Source organism: Sabethes cyaneus, chromosome 2 (assembly GCF_943734655.1).
Source record: "Sabethes cyaneus chromosome 2, idSabCyanKW18_F2, whole genome shotgun sequence".
In the NCBI taxonomy this organism is placed as follows: Eukaryota; Metazoa; Arthropoda; class Insecta; order Diptera; family Culicidae; genus Sabethes; species Sabethes cyaneus.
Genome location: NC_071354.1, coordinates 2,680,081 through 2,697,934, shown reverse-complemented (window position 1 = coordinate 2,697,934; position 17,854 = coordinate 2,680,081). Strand labels below are relative to the sequence as shown.

At 39.3% G+C, this 17,854-nt stretch overlaps 1 protein-coding gene across 1 annotated transcript; it reads right to left on the bottom strand.

The window, feature by feature from the left end:
• Positions 1 to 7,769: 7,769 nt before the first annotated feature.
• LOC128734685 (ceramide glucosyltransferase) lies at positions 7,770 to 10,635 on the bottom strand. Its single transcript, XM_053828988.1, has 2 exons — positions 10,234 to 10,635; positions 7,770 to 9,934 (listed from the first exon to the last, which is right to left on the bottom strand). The coding sequence occupies exon 2, from the start codon at positions 9,366 to 9,368 to the stop codon at positions 8,166 to 8,168; it is 1,203 nt and encodes a 400-aa protein (XP_053684963.1). The 5' UTR covers positions 9,369 to 9,934; positions 10,234 to 10,635; the 3' UTR covers positions 7,770 to 8,165.
• Between the last annotated feature and the right edge of the window lie 7,219 nt (positions 10,636 to 17,854).

The following is a 17,854-nucleotide window of genomic DNA, read 5'->3' as shown; positions in this document are numbered from 1 at the left end:
ATAAATTAATTCACCAATCTAACTACGGTTCCAAAAACTTATGCAGCCACTCTTAAAAATTGCTTCCGATGAAGAACGTTTTACTATGGGAGGTAAACTATTCCAATTAATAACACCTCGAACGAACAGTGAATTGGCGTAACTCGTTGTATTATTTGCAGGAACCACTAAGTTTTGTAAACGACGGCGGTGTGATTGTATCAGTTTTCGATGCAGTATGGCCGCGGTTTGCGTAGACATTAATTTTCTCAGGAACATGCAGGATCGATATGCGTAGAAAACTTGTAGAGAACATCCCAGCAAATTCTTCTGTAGATGGCTTACATGGTCATATCGGGTTAAACCATATACAAAACGTACGCAGCAGTTTCATGCCACACGTAGTCGATCAAACGAACTTGCACTGAGGCGGACATGGAAGATATCCCCGAATAAAAAGTGTGGCAGGATTAGCGACTTAAAAAGTTTCAGCCTAGTGTCGACCGGCGCAGCAGAAACACTGGAGTATAGTGTTCGCAGACCAGCGTAAATCTTCCCACACTGTTGGCCTATTAAGCCGTCCCACCGAAGATCACTCTGGAACGTATACCCTAGGTTGTTTACACTGTCCGACCACTGAATGATCTTATCGTCTATCTTGATGAACGATACCGGAGACACAGATCCAATTTCTCGTCGTCGTCGACTTCTTATAAACAGCGCTTTACTTTTGGTAGGATTGATTACAAGCCCCCTTCGCCGTGACCACTCCGAAATTCTTTCTAGATCCGCATTCATCATCCTGGTTATTTCCAATGTGCAGGGACCAAGACGACTGATGTATAGCTGTACGTCATCAGCATACATCTGGATGGAACAAAACTTAAGAACCGTCGGAAGATCGTTGATGTAGCAGCAGAACAGCAACGGTCTGAGGACAGAGCCTTGCGGTACACCAGATGTAGATACGGCGCAGCTGGAACAGCTACCACCACAGTATACTGTCTGTTTTCTGCCTTGTAGATATGCATACAACATGTTCACAGTCGCAGAGGAAAAGTTAAATTGAGCCTCCAGTTTTGACAGCAATTTCCGGTGAGGGATAATGTCAAAAGCCTTTGAAAAATCTAGCAGCAGAAGAATACCAACTCCTTTTTTATCGACTACCGCTCCTAAATCGTCATGTACTCGTAGAACAGCAGTTTTAACGCTTTGACCTTTACGAAAACCAGCCTGGAATTCAGTCAGTAGGTTGTTGTTTTTTATGTAGTGCGCCATTTGTTGCTTAAGAAGCTGTCGAAGGATTTCGACAGTGCGCATAGTATGCTGATCGGGCGTAGATTTGCAATGTCGTTCAGATGAGCCTACTTTTTCAGTGGCAGAATCTTCGCATGCTTCCAGCATTCTGGGAAAGTAGATGACTCAATGAAGACATTGAACAAGTGAGTTACATGTTCAATTACCAATGGTAAAATTATCTTCATAAACTTGATCGGTAAGCCATCCAAACCTACTGCGTTCGACTTGACTTCCCAAATGGCATTAATAACCTCCCAGCTCTGCACTGGTCGAAAAGAAAACTGATACGGCGAATACATTGTAGCTCTTGGAGGAGCTCCTTCCAGAGTACCACTTGTAGTATAGTTGGACAAGAAAACGTCATTGACTTCTTCAGGGTCGAAGTCGTGTTGCTGTGACTCCTTATCCTTGCCCACACCTATTCGCTTTACTCGTTGCCACAAGACCTTCGACGATATCCTACTGTCCAAGTACTGCTCCAGAAACTGTTTTTTGGCTCGCGCAACATGTGCATTTGCACGGTTTCGTAGTTCTTTATAACGCTGTCGTTTATCGTGTTTCAACTCGGGTGCAGCTCTTAACCAGTCTTTGTACGCTAAATCGCGTTCCAGCAGAGACCGCCGAACACTGGCAGTAAACCACTCATTCGATTTTCGTTGATGGGCGTTGGTACGAAGGGGTATACACAAATCGTGGACTGCCTTAACGTGATAGTTAAAATACTCGATCGATTCATTTGGATTTTCATTGTCGTATAAATGATTCCAGGGAATAGAAAGTTTTGCCTTTGCACATCGAAATTTACATAATCGCGGTATGTACTCACTTGAGCGGAGCACTGAACTTCAAAGTCAACTGACGCAAAGATAAGATCATGCTGCGATAATCCAGGAAAGCTAACCTGTCCAAAACGTAATATTTTTTCGTGCTTGTTAGCAACCAGGAGATCAAGTTGTGAACATCCTCCACCATGGAAATATGTTGGTTCTTCGCCAACCGACGTCAGCGAAAAATTTCGAAGCATGGATTCGTCATGTACGCTTCGGATTTTAAAAACAATGTATTCAATGTCGTCTGATTTTTGATAAAAGAATGAACTTATTCTAATATTGTATGATTCAATAATAAAATTTGCATACAAAAAACGTAATCCGAAAAACTTTAAAATACAAAAAAAAAAAAAGATTGGGAGAGGTTATCAAACGGCAGGAAAATTTTGGGCGGAGCAACCGGCGGGATGAGTAACTTCATCGGTTTTAATTTCGATTCGATTTTCGATCGATTGCAGTTTTTGATTTTTTTGTTGGTCGCATGAGATATGAACATACATGTATACATTTAAGCCTCGGTTTGCCTCCCCTATAATTCATATTTTGGACGTAAAACAAGAGGACAATAACTTAAATTTCAGACGCAAAAAAGATGACGGTAATTTAAATTTCAGTCGTAAAAAAGAGTAGCGGAAACAAGGGAGACTTGATCCCCATTTTGTTTTATGTATATTTCTCAAAAGTCCACTAGAAAAAAACCTGGGTTTTCAATTTTTCGGCAGTTTACAATACAGCTTACTACCTACAATTTATCAATTAGTGATACGTAGCGCTAAACAAAAGATATGGGATATATTGGAAAGTACAGAAAATTGTAGGGGAATGTCGTCGTCGTTGGGGCAACTTTTGGTCCACAAATCTTATTTCAAAAGAAACTTTGGAAATCTAACAAAGGTCTAAATACGAACAATTAATAAGACCTTTGTGGAATTTCCAAAGTTTCTTTTGAAACGCGATTTGTGGACCAAAAGATGGCCTAACCACGACGACATTCCCCTATAGCTTTGGACATCTTTTATAATTTGCGACGAGAACTTTTTCGGTGGGTTTTAATTTTTGAAGCATTATATTTTTCCTGTTTAATAATCAGAGAAGTCTCCAGCTTCAATTTCGTTGGTGCATGTGTAAGGATGTGTATCTCCTCGTTTTCTTACTCTTCACATATTTTTACGTGGTGATGCCTTTAGAAATGGTTTTATATCTTCAAATGTTTTGATAATTGTATTGTTCGGAATCATCGATTTTGGAACTTGATTAATAGAATTCTTCAAAGAAGATGAGTTGTTTTGTTCAGATGAATTCTTCGTTCGAGCAGTCTTTCTTCTTCCTTAGAACATGCACGGGTTGCTCCTCCGTACTCCGGTTGGGAAATGATCTTTTCAGAAGCATTTTTTCGTTTTCTCACATATCGCTTAAGTGTCATTGAAGGGTGTCCCACATCAAATTGCACCACGGAAGAAACGCTGTGGGAAATTACCCATTGCGTAGTTTCTCTTGAAAATTTGAGTAGAAATAGATTAGAGTGTATTGTTTACACTCTATTTTGATCGCGGTCAGTTTTTCAAAAATTGGAAAAAATGGCGTCACCTGAAATGCAAAGTCGCGAATTTATTTTGCGCAAGCACCTGGAAAATCCTCAACTCTTACGTCAAGGCAGACTTCCGGCAGCTTCCGGGGCTACTGTATTTCACCGCCCAGCACAAGTTTGATTTTCCAGACAAAGTAAGGATGTTGAAATTTTCATAGTTTGTCAAGAAATACATGATTTGGCCAAGAAATACATCATGTGACAAACGGAGTGTGCCGTTCATGGCTACCGGGACTGTAAACGGGTAGATCTACCTCAAAGAGTGTCTACAGAAGCATCTGCTTCCTCTGTCGAAGCAACACGAGGGCCCTACGATCTTCTGGCCGGATCTATCTTTGTGCCAATATTCGAAGGATGTATTGGAGTGGCCAACGCACCGGAACTAAGGCATTAGGCCTATTATGAAGCAGGCACTATGGAAGCATCCCAAGGAAGTCTAATCTGAAGAAGACATGAAGAAAAGGTGGATTTCCTTACAGATGAAGCTGTAGCTAGGTTGTACAAACATTTTTGAGTGGAGTTAAGCGTAAGGTGCGAGCATTCGGTTATGGTATTGAAGTTGAATGAATCAAATATGCCAAAAGCTTACTAATGAGTTATATTTTGTAGTCTGAAAGTTTGAAAAGAATCGGTTAATTAGGTAATTTTCTACAGCGTTTCTTCCGTGATGCAATTTGATGTGGGACACCCTTTACATTCAAATTGAACATTTTTGCGGTCGTTCTGACTGGATCTCCGGACTATTCGTGATTTTTAAATAACGAATGCTTACAGTATGGAGAATTGTTCATTTTATTATTTACGACATAACGGCCTGCAAGCTCTTCATTTCCTAACAAAAGGATCGAGTGTCACTGAAACTATGTGGATCAAGTGTACCAGTCGTAGTAAGTTTTACTGAAAATTATTTTGGTAAAATATATAAGTATACAAGTTTTATTGTAAAATGTATACAGCATCAATGAATAAACATGTTTAGCTAATTTTTTGTTTGAAAATCAATTCAAAAATTTCAAGACAATTCTCCGTAGCCAAAAAATTGGACTTCACTAAAAAAAGAAGTAGGGGTAATAGGGGCATAATGAGCATACGGGGCAAAATGGGCCATCGTTCGTTTGGGCATATTGGGCAATCAATTTCGCTAATTTGATTAATGAACTTGTTGATAATGTTCTTAATAAGCATCTCAACAAAAATCACGTCCAAATTCGTTGACATGTCTGAGATATTGAGAAAAAGCTCGAGCCGATTCAGGATTGTAAAAATACTATAAGAATTGCAACCCACAAAATAAGCTCTATAGCCATTTGTTGCGTGCTATGGATTTCTCCACTCCATGTAAGGTTACTATTACCATATATTACCATTACCATATATATACCTTGTATAATTGAGATATTTTTTTTGTTTTATCGCATTATTATAATTATTTTTGATTAGCATAGCTGTAAGGGGCATAATGAGCATGCCTGGCAATGTATTTGTACATAACCAATAAAGGCTGGAAAGTAATATAAACATAAAAATGACACAGTCAAGTATAATGTTGCGTAATTGTAAGCAACAATCAACCCGAAAATAGTGCTTACAGAGCAAAAGTTGTGTCTTTCATCTACCTGCCACTTCAACTGCCATGTTGCCTATGTTGTTCAACTGAAAAAAAATCGTTAAATAGAAACAATCATTAAACATCCGCTGAATGAAATCAAAATAGTCACCATTTCTCTTTTCTTCTATATGATATAATCTTTTATGTTATTTTCCAGTAAAAACTGGCTAAAATGATAAGTTTAACTAACGTGCCCATATTGCCCCGTATGGTGGCCCATTATGCCCCGTATGGGTTTTGAACGAAGCAAAAAGTATCATTTTTTAAACATTTAAATTTGATGGCTGTTCATAGTCAAGCAATATTCTAACATTGTTAATTTATCAAAGACATGTCAAATCGTAAGTTTATGGCAATTATTAGAATTTTGATTACGCGCTACATGTTTTATGAAACGTTTTGCTTAGGTGGCCCATATTGCCCCTACCACCCCTATAGAGAATTATTCCGTTGCAAATCTTATTATATTACATTTTCATTGTAATGTAAAAATTTATTACATTTTTGTTTTGCAATTTTATTAGTTGAATGAAATGTACAACTTTATTTTTTTCTGCATAAAAAGCATTGTATTTACTGAGAAACAATGAATGGATCAAGTGTCCCAAGGGATCAAGTCTACCTGGTCGCCCCTACGTTAATTCAAATTTCGGACGTAAGAAGTGGACGTAAAAAGAAATCACATGAAATGAATGGACGTAAAAAGGGCGTTCTACTGTACTGCAAAACTTAGTTGAGTTGGCAGTTACTAATTCTATCGAGATTTCGGATTCCATCATACTGAGGTTGATATAGTTTTGCTAACGGCTTCCTCGTCGCCCAAAACTGCTGATCAAGGACAGCATAAAAAGTCAGCCGCATGAATTGTGATTAAAAAAGCAGACAAATTTTTGTTATTATTTTTCGCTATTCCAGTTGACTGAATGCACGCATAAACGAAATTCTTGGCTTATCGCACCATATAAATCCCCAGCGAAACAGAAAAATCAAATACGAATGCATAATTTATTACTGATGCAAGCAAATATGTACAAGCCGACGAAAGATGCTCGTCTCAACGGTCTTTTTTGTAGCTTCGGTTACTGTTATCACGACACGAGTCACAATTCGGTGGAACCAAATCCGTTCAGACTCTTATCAGTCAGCACCTAACGCGTCGGCCTTTTGGCTTACGTTTTCCGTGGAATATTATTAGAGCGTTCAAATTTGTTGTAGGTATGTATAACGACCGCTACCGGTGTTTTACATTGTATAAGTTCACCTTGCTCAGCAATGTAAGGTGATTTTTGACTAACGTTTTTCGATAGATAAAACTTTCGGAAGATAAAACGAGACCTTCTAGAAGTTTACTCCGATTTTTTTAAAGCCACACTATAAATCTTGTCTAGCTAAAGTTAGTTTACAGATTTTGAGGTCAAGGAGCATACCGTAATAAGGAGATTTCCTACGTTAAGTAGGGGCCAATGAATGCGGAAATCATTTTTGTTTCTGTACGTTGAATCTGACGATCTTTGAGTTCTAAAGTTCCAAAGCAATAATCCCTTTTGTAATTTCGAGTTTTGAAAACGGTGGAAACATTATCTTTAACAACTTTTACTTGATTTGATTACTACTGCTAAAAAGACGGGTCGGATAAAGGTCTATCTGCAATATCAGGCTTTATATTTAGAAAAATAAACTACATGTTCAAGGCACAATAGAAAAAGACTAGTTGTGTGATGATTTTCAAATTATTAAACAGGCAGCCGTAGATATCTCACTCCCTGCCCCCTAAGCGCATACTTCAGATAATTGAAATTTCTTTTTTTACGTTACCTAAGTTTTCCATATCTTTCGAAAGGTTTTCGATTAAATCAAACAATGTCGAAATTCATTGGTGTTATCAGTGTCGGTGCCCGTCACGTAGTGTTGATACCTAACGCTATGCACGTAGCCGTTGCCTTTTATTCTAAAAATGGCTTTGATGGATATGTTAAACTATACATACCCATTCATTAAAATACAAAAATCATCAATATCGGTTTCTACTTAGCAAGCCCATTACAGTGTTTACTTAAAAGACAGGCATTCGTAAAAACTGGATGTAAAATAAAAATAGATATTTTCAACCTATCATTGATTCAATAAAGGTTTAGCATATCGTTTAGTCTGCTTCAAAAGCAAATAACCGAATTTTTCGTAGGCACATGCCGAAAAACCAAAGAATCATTTTTCCGATGACCAAAAATACAGTACGAACGAACCAGTCGCATGAACGGTACCTGTTGGGAGGCAGATAAGATATGCTTGCGCTGATTAAAGAGCAAATAAAACCGTGAGTAATCAGCGGTGTTTGGTAACCTGTTTCATTAGAGCCACTATTCACCCAACATACGACGGCGTTTCAGACAGAGGGTACTGGAACTTCTTCAAACATGAGTCAGACACACGAAAGGGAAAATATTAATCGTAATAGTTTTGTTGCTATCACTAGTACGCTCTTTATTAGTCGTGAGTTATCGATTTTCACTTTGATATTGCATCGATCTCCTGTGTACTACTAGAATGTAGGCATTAGAGAAGAGCAAGAGCAGGCTTAATGGTTTTGTTTAGCCGAAGTTGCATTTTGTTCTGGTTTACTGGTCAATAAATATTTACAAACAAATGGATGCGAGCTTGGGGAGAGGGAACAGATTAACAGCTTCGAATTATCCTCGTTTATTATTCTAAAACAAACTTTTCTAGTAAAAGTTTCAAAAATATACATACGAGGCGTTTTGGATGAACTTTATACAAAAGAGACAACAACAGATGAATGTGGGACAGGGGAGGTGAGATGGGAGAGTACGATGATTGCGTTCTTCTTAGTGCCGATGCTAAGCTACGATTTAATCTGGGATGTCAGCTCGTATGCCACTCCACCCCAAGCTAGTTTGTAGACTCTGGTTCTCCATCTGATGGCCGGATTCCACAAGGCGTTGAAAAAGAGGTACGGCCCACTCAGCTCTCGGAAGGCCCAACCGATTAAGAAGGTAAATTTATTGAACGGAAGAGATCCGTTCTGAATGATTGAAAGTAGAACCCAATCGGAAAGGAACCAGAACAACGTGTGTATGAGAAAGAACACCAGAGGATTCCATCGCAGTAGAATCTTCGCTGCCCAACAGGCAAACATTCCGACGATGATGCACTCGGAAAGCGGTTCGAGCAAAATGGTCGTAGGAACCATCGCCACTCGCAGCTTGGCCCAGCGAGTAAGCCGCGCCTGAAAGCTGCTAATATCACAAATGCCCGAGTTCTGCCAGGCGGGCTGACTACTGATGGTGAGCTTCCATCCGGCGTCACTGAAAGCTTTGGCTAGGAAGAAATCCTCCGCCAGATAGCAACCGAATGCTTGGATTCCTCCTAGCTCGTCGAGAACATCTTTCCGCATAAGGCAGGACATTCCAGTGTGGCAGATAATGCCAAGTAAATCCGCGCAAAGATATATCCTTGACTGAACCGTTCCAAAGTAAATCTTCTCGAAGGCAGCCGCAAATCCTTCCCTGTCGCAAACAAATGGCATTTGATGAACTAATCCTACTCGTTCGGTCATATGATTGACCATGTCCGTTAATGTATCACTTTTCATACGAATGCCGGCATCGGAAATCATTACCAGCTCGTACTTGGCCACCTGATAGCCTGGTGCTAAGTTGTTCACTTTCGGGTTTACTCCAACGTTTGAGCCACCCAACAGTAGTGATGTTTCGATGTTGGGATACTTTTCTCGCAACCTATTAACAACGTCGATAGCCGGATCATCCGAAGATTCTATACAAAAAAGCAGCTCGTACGTCGGGTAGTCCATGAGGAAAAACGTCTCCAAGTTACTGGTCAAATTCGGATCAACACCCATTAGTGGTTTCAGAATCGACACCGAAGGATAAGGAACCTCGCGTGGTTGATTAGCAGACGTAATTTTTTTGTGCAATTTCAGCTTTCCATGAATGATGGCCATAGCATGAACAATCCATTTGCCGCACCAAAATATTAGAATTCCAATTGCTAAACACTCAACAACGGTAATCATTGTTGTCGGCATGATTTTAACATGATTGAGTACCTACGGTCAAACCTACCGAGGGAATGTTAGTCGGTTCACTTTCGCTGCTAAAGTAGGTTTCTAGCGGAGCACTTGAAACTTAGTTGATGCGTGACAACAAATTGAACACAACAGATTATTTGTGAATTCGATCGTTCTAAGCAGAACCACAGTCTTCATAGATATGAACACAAACGCACGCACGTCGCTATTACTCGCCTTCTCTAGTTGCTCAGTAATCCGATACTGTTTAGTTAATACTCATCGATGATGCAGACAACGAACGTCGTCATTGTCGTTTCGTGGTTACTACACGTCTGATAACACGTTCGGGAATGCCTGGGTGTTGAAAAAAGAGGCATATCGAGGAAGCATTCGCTGTTTCTGTTGAATTCCTCTGTCAGCAGTTCGCTTATACTCCGGGGTCAACGGTTACGCATACACACATATCATGATTAGATTATTAGTCGGCACACACGACGAACCAGACGGGGAGCAGCAAGATAGCGGCAGGCCGTTAAAAGGGCTCCCGGGTCAACCCGCTTGGTAAATGTTCAACTACTTTCCTGAAAGCAAAACAAAGAGAGGCATGAAAAAGAAAAACATTAGTCATTGCACAATAAACGATGACGTTTAGGTTTGTGACACATTATGCGGCATAAAATTTAGGGGTTTACGGCAGTTTAAATGACAATGGTATCAAACTACGATAATTTGGTTGTGGGTGAGGTCCTTAATTTTACTTACTCAAGACATAGACTTACTCTATGTCCCAATACTACCAAAGCACAAGTATAAAAATGTAATAATGTTGCAACCAACCCGACTGGAAACTTCTGAGTCTCAACGTTTTAACGAAACTTACCTTTGATGGCATCAACAGCTTCCGGTCAAAGGGGAATTTTGCAAGCAAAAACAGCAAGTGTTCCTCTAGCACACACCTGTGCAATACATACGTCGATTTTTTCTGCTTTTCCACCTCTCTGCGCTACAACTAATTTTATTCACAGACCATTTAGTTGGCTTCAGTTCACTGACGTCGTTCGGGTTTAACTTTTCTAAGCCTATACGTTGTTACCGCCGGAATTCTGTCGATTGATCCGCTCTTGCCCGGATAAGCTCACCATAAGCTAACTTAGATTACTGCTGCGCTACTGGAAATCGTTTGGGTGTAGGATGTTACGGCGTCGAAAAATGAATAAAACGATTTCCACCACAGCAGAGCAGATTTCAATCATACACCACGCGACACACACGCCCTCAGATCCGATCCGAACGCTTTGATGCAATTGACACAACTGTCAGCCAGAGTCAACACCAGGCAAGAAATGCGACTGTCAGGCAGTGATGCCATAATATCTGCATGGCGATACTAGTGAGAGTATCGATACCTTATAGCATCGCGATACGTTTATGAAAACAGAACTGTCGACTAAAGCCTAGTATCGACCTGAAAAGAAATGGGCAAAAAGATAGGCCAAGAAATGCTAAAGAAAAGATTTTCCGTTTGCGATTTCTTTACCAGTATGCACCTCACAAGAAATATTGTTTTACTTTCAGATGGCGCAGTTTTACATGCTAGTGAATTGAAACGTCACTTTTCCGTACGGAATAATATCCGGCGCAATTATTACCACAAGAAAAAATGACAGATAATTGCTTGCCTTGCAGTTGTCAAAATTTCTTCGGTAAATACCAGCATTTTTTCTTGAGCTGTTTTCTTTTCAGCTGGATACTAGGCTTAACATTTGAAAAGGGCGGATAAGCCAACTGTCAAACAGATCGAGCGAGTTATTTTTTTGCCGGAGCAGCATAGGAAAATGAACTCTCACTCGTTCTGTTTGACAGTTGGCTTATCCGCTCCTTTCAAATGTTGGTCGACAACTGATGAACTACAAATAACTGATATCGATATGACACTATCCAGCTTTTTACGAGCCATAATATTTGACATTTTCACGGTAAAACCAAAGGAACGAACGGAAAGAAAACGTGCGATGTATTGCTAAAATATCAAATATTGTCAATTGCAAGGAAAATTGTACCATCCGAAGTCCCGGGCAACCATTTCTTCATGTTTCTTCATTTTTCGATATATCAGTCTTTAAAGACACCAATAGAGAAAATCGATGGCGATCGTTACCATTTCTAAAAGAAATTTCTACAAACTTAATAGAAAATTAAAGTTTACTTTATAAAGATCTTCACCAAAATATCGATATCAACCGTCATCTTCGAAAATAAATATCAATTTCTGTCGCCAATTCGTTATTAATCTTTACGTATTTTTTGTTTGTTTTTATTTTTGGCCAGGGCAAGTTTCGAACCCATGCAATTTCTAAACTGTACTACTAATCCTCAGATCTACGACTACTCTTGAGGAGCTTAGATTAAAATGTACGAGAGTCGCGAACTAATTTGGCGAAACTGGCAAAAGAAGATGTTTGGGTTCAGTGCTCAGTTCAAATGATTCGGCCAACATATTGTTAATTTCGGGTTGAACATACATCATATATGCACATGTATACGCATCGATGCCATTCTTCATTATCCTTTATCAATGTTAAAAGATACAATGATATCAAAACAGAAGTAGTTTTAGATAAATATCTGCGAAGAAACTTAAATTTTTTGCGATACTCTCATACTGAACAAAATTTAGTGTAATATCTTTAAAGATTTTTATCAAATTACTGACAAAGAAAATGTTTTAAATGCGAGTATCGATCTATGAAGAAGTTCAAATATTCGTATCGATATTATTGAAAATCACAAAGCTTTATTTTTGTATTGTCAATTGCAAGGAAAATTGTACCATCCAAAGTGCGATATCGCTCATAAAAGTGCTATTTTGCATTAAATCGTTTCGGTATCTTCGGCGCACTTTTTCGTTATCTTCCGAGCAATAAGTGCGCCGAAGATACCGAAACGATTTAATGCAAAATAGCACTTTTATAAGCGATATCGCACTTTGGATGGTACAATTTTCCTTGCAATTGACAATATAAAGAACTACAAAGGAATTTCAATTTGCTTGGAAGATAACGAAAAAGTGCGCCGATGATACCGAAACGATTTAATGCAATATAGCACTTTGATGAGCGAAATCGCACTTTGGATGGTACAATTTTCCTTGCAATTGACAATATTATGGCTCGTAAAAGCTGGATAGCATTTTAATTTTGACACACAAGATCTTGCAAGGAAGCGATCACGTATTACTTACAGGCATGTGATTGCCCTTGCCGCAGAGTCCAATAAAGTTTCAGCTGTTTAAATGGCAAGTATATTGCTAAACAGCAATATAACTGAATTAGAAAAGCCATTATTCTGTAAAATGTAAAATACACACGCTACATTCGCTATAAACGAAAAGGAAAATTTTCCAAAATATAAACAAGGGCGCCAGTATCTGTCAATTGACGGTATGATGATTTGGTCTATCCAGCTTTTTACGAGCCATAATGGCGGACGTGTTCGTAATATTTGAACAGCATTTTTGACATTTCCCCAATACATCGCACGTTTTCTTTCCGCGCGTTCACGGTAAAACTAAAGGAATGTACGGAAAGAAAACGTGCGATGTATTACAGAAATGTCAAAAATGCTGCTCAAATATTACGAACACGTCCTCCATTATGGCTCGTAAAAAGCTGGATAAACCAACGTATACGAAAAAATGATGAGAGCGCATTCATACTAAAGCTTAATTAATAAATTATGCATTTAACCAACATTTAACTGATTATTAATATGCCGACATAATAGATAATTTAATAATTATTCAAAACTGATACAAAACCAAATTAGCGAAAGAAAAAAAGTAAAATAAATTAATTTAACACCAATTTTCAATAAGTCAGATTAAAGAATTGTAAAATCCACTATTCTAGGTTTAGCATAGAGAAAATCATAGTTAAGATAAATAATTAAAATACGAAACGATCTCACCGCCATACATTTGTAAAATGTTCTCTTGGCCGTTCCATCAGCACAGTGAGGTTTGTGAATTTGCTGCCATCCTGCTGTCAGGTTGGAAGGAACACGAGTTATATAACAGGGAAGAATCTTCGATTCCGTTGTTGTCGGCGTTCGTCGCCGCCAGGAGCTCCGAGTTCGGCAGAGTTTGATTTTCCTTAAGTCGTAATTTTCAAGGTCATACCCAAAACTAACAGCATAAGGTCTCACCGCTGCAGTACGAGTCACCCAAATTTTGAGCCCAGGACATGCTCTCGCTGACGTTCACTGCAGCTCGTTATTCGCGTTGACGGCATTAAACGATCTCTTGCACACTCATAGAAATACCCGTATGTACGTGTGGGTGAAAATCTGCCAAAATGTTTCGATCTTTTGCGCTCTTTAAGAAATCCCTATTCCGCTTCACCCCTACAGTAAACTTTTGGAGGTGGAAGCAGCTTACGTTCGTCAACGCGAATAGAGATGTCGATGGGGTGGCACGAGTAGTACAGTGATCATCCACTGACAGTACAGTTTGCATGAATTTGTTTGTAATGTATCTACGTAATGCAGAGATTCGGCAGCGCTGCATTTTTTTTATAGCAACCATCTGGAAAACCACGTGTAGTTTGACAGATAACTGCTTTTTAGTTGCACAATCGTGCAACTAGCGAACGTACAATTAAAAGACGATGCGACTAGAGGACGTGCAATTAGCGCACGAGTGCTGTACATCTTGTATCCATTACGGTACCTTCTGGATTCAATCAGTAATAACAATCCGTCAATCAGTATTAACAGTCCGGTTAATCGAATAATTTTTTCGGAAAACCGCACGAAAAAATTGACAGCGAAAATCACCCGGCAAACAGCAGAGAGACGTACAAGCAAACCCTTTCTACACTTTTTCTCTATGCCAGTTACACACCACCGGCTATTACCGATATAATGTATTGTTAACACACATTACATATTCAGGGCAAATCCTCTAATATGCAATAAATGCCAGGATGCCACATCCTCCCCCTGCATAAAATTAACAATTCAATGTATGATATTATTCCAGGTCCATTATAGATTATTTACATTATACATAGTCTGTACAGAAATGGCTAATTTTTGTAATGTGACGACCTAAACTAGAAAACACTACTTGTCATAAAATCTTTGATAGGACATGCATACCCTGTATCTACCATATCTTGTCATTGATATTTTACATCTATGATACTTGCATACCTGAAGTCAATGGCCTATCCAACATTTTAGTGTTTTTATAACAATGACGTTAGGCTCATCCCGACCCTATCTTTTTTTTTAGAATGGGATTTGACTACTTTGTCCATTAATTTGAACTTTTGTAGTAAATCTCGCTATCCCTATCCCTATCTTAATACGTGTTGGCCTACTGCTTTTACTGACTCAACCCTAACGAATGCTTGCTATGCATTTCCAAACTCAATCATAATAGGGGAAATGTGTATAATGTGCCCCCCCTAAGAATAAATGGTTATATCTCCGTTATACTTCCCCAAATTAACGTTACAACTACGTGTATATGTTGGTGTTTAAGCTGACAACCAATTGCAATTGTTTATTTCATTTAGTATTGTGGAATAAACATGCTAGGAATTATTTAATAAAAACACCTAAATGTTGTGTTTCTCGTCTGCGCGGGGTAAAATGCCCCACCTGCGGTATAATATGCCCAATACGGTAATTTGAGTATTTCTACCAGTGACAGACCAACTCTATTTTGTAGAAAGTAAAACTATTTCCTTTGTTTTGCAAAATATCGTTATTTTATGTAAAATAAACCTAGTTTCGGCCTTCTGGTGCACTTTTTCTTTTCTGCATGGGGCACATTATACTGCAGCTGTGGCGTTTTGTACCGGGTAGTTGAATTACCTAGAATTTGGACGTTGGTAACAAATTATTCCCACCACGGTTGCTCTACAATACTAATTGAATTAAATAATGGCACTTGGCTTCAATTTAGATCTGTTTATATATGTTTATAGCCACATTTGCAAGGGGGGCAAATTGCACCACCGCAAGTGGGGCATTTTGGCCTGCTTTTACTTATTTGAAAAAATATTAAATGCTAAAGCAAATCAAGCGTTTCATACCGTTATTTTTGGCAGGGATGTCTTTTTGAAGTTCACTTTACGCAATCGAATCGCAACAACCGGTTATTTACAGATTTTGACAAGAAAATAGCTTATGGAAATGACGCCAAAAGTTACATCGGAAGCTGCTCAAAAACAAATTTATTTTTGTTTTGTTTTTACAGCATGTGACAACTGTCATACTTGCATAGTAGGCTAGTTCCATCAAATACTATGGTTTCTGGGTGGTTTTGCATTTTGATTTCGCTTGTTTAGCGAAAAACGAAGGGGGGGCACATTGGCCAGGGGGGGCACGTTATACACATTTCCCCTATACGTTAGCCATGACCCTCTCGCCAGCTCAACTTAAACACGGATTGGCCATAACTCTCTCGGATCAATCTTAATATACGGTGAAATCTATCTAATCACTACCACTTAATAGAAATTTTGACAGGTGTTGTTCTACGACGAAATAAAGCGCCCAAGATCAACTTCCAGTCCACCAGAAATAGAGGGGCTCAACGTGCACGATGGCTCGACCAGCTTGAAGCCGACTTGCGTGTGTCGAGACGCGCAACGAATTGGCGACGAATAGCCCAGGACCGAGTACAATGGAGAGGAATTCTTGATACGGCAAGAGCCACCCCGGCTCTCGGCTGAAAAAGTAAATAAGTAAGATCAACTTATAAATCGTTGCGGCTGCGAAGATAATTTATGGATTGCAAAAAGCAAAGCAAAGCCTAGGTGCTGCATTCCGTTATCGAAACTTGACCTTCTGTTTTTATACGACAGACTTCGCAGCCAGCTGTTAGAGTGCAGAACAATTGCAGTGCCAGTTGCTACGATTCTATTGACTCTAACAGCCTCTCCCAGCCGAGATTCGAACATACGACGACTGGCTTATTAGGCCAGCGTCAGTAGAGGCCAACTGGAAGGCAATTTATGGATTGACAGTTTATAATGTTTAATAGTTTATGGAGTGCGCTCGAGATTTCTTAAGGGGGCGGGGCATAGTACCTTTTTAATTCTAACAAATCGAAATTTTTTTATTGTTTATATCGAAAGATTAACATTTCGAGCATATGTGTTTGAAACCGTTTGGATGATTTCCAAAAAATGACAAAGTTACAGCGAATTGAACCGCATATGTCTGGAGCGATTACACAGCGAATAAAACGTTCAACGCCGTTTTTCTCGAAACCTGGTTTCCAAAGTTCGAATTTTAAAAGAAGAATGGGTCAAAGACAAGATAATTTAATATACTTTCATGTCGTTTTGGAATTTTTCATTTCGGATAAGCCCCCGAGCGCCAATCCATGGTATCGCAATTCATATTTTTTTCGAATGAACATGTTTAAGGAGCAGTAGGGGAGGGGCGACGAGGTCCCCATTTATAAACAAAATTGGAGATATTAGTATAAAACGCATTGTTTAAAATGCAAAAAGCCCGAATCGGTTCGCTTTCCGAGTAATCAAGAAAAAAATATTTGAAAGTAGGCAAAAAATATGGTGTAAAAAGTACTATGCCCCCTTAGCCTAGCAGCACGGGTGCGGCCTCAGCGTATATCATTCTCCATCCATTTTCGAGGTCGAAGTATCTAGCTCCCCAGAGGAAGGCAAAGCTTCAGTGCTACTAGGTAATGGTCCGAGTCGATATCCGCACCCCGTAGGGAGTGTACGTTGGTGATGTTCGAGAAAAATCGGCCCTCGACGAAAATATGGTCGATTTGGTTCAAGGTTCGTTAGTCAAGTGATCTCCAGGTGACTTTGTGGATATCTTTGTAAGGAAAGAAAGTGCTTCTGATCACCAAGTCTTGGAAAGCTGCAAAGTTGATGCATCGTCGGCCGTTATCGTTCGTGTCGGTGTGCAGGCTAAAAAAGCAAAGCCTTGGGCTCTAACGTCCTTGACCTTTCTTTATCGACAGACTTCACAGTCAGTTATTAGTGTACAGGCAGTACAGGTGTGCAGGCTATGGGCACGGTCACCGGTCTATATATTGCTTCCCTTTCGTCCCTAGCTGCGCATAGAACACGTCTTTCTCGTCGTCGGGTCTACCTTGGTAATGGTGTAGTTGAAGAAACATGCACAACATGCACACCTTCTCGTTGATAGCTTTCCAGTCCATTACGCGATCCTGCATTATCTACACGTTTTCTCCTTTGCGACAGATCTTGTGCAGGCTACGATGCCGAGGAACCGGCAGGAACCGAATTCAATTATGTCTTTGCCACACAACCACGAGAGCCACTTTTTAATTTGTGTTGTTCTTACCGTTTGAATTAGACTTTTCAAACTTTTACTCTTATATTCTACGGAAATCTCAGAATTAAAAAAGAACAAATAATATGATATGTAATAGATTAATTTCTGTATTTATTTAATAAAGATGAGAAGTTATTCGTAGAAATATTTTCAAC

Bases quoted from the DNA above. Each gene is read 5' to 3' on its own strand.
- LOC128734685 (XM_053828988.1), bottom strand. From the start codon at position 9,368: ATGCCGACAACAATGATTACCGTTGTTGAGTGTTTAGCAATTGGAATT.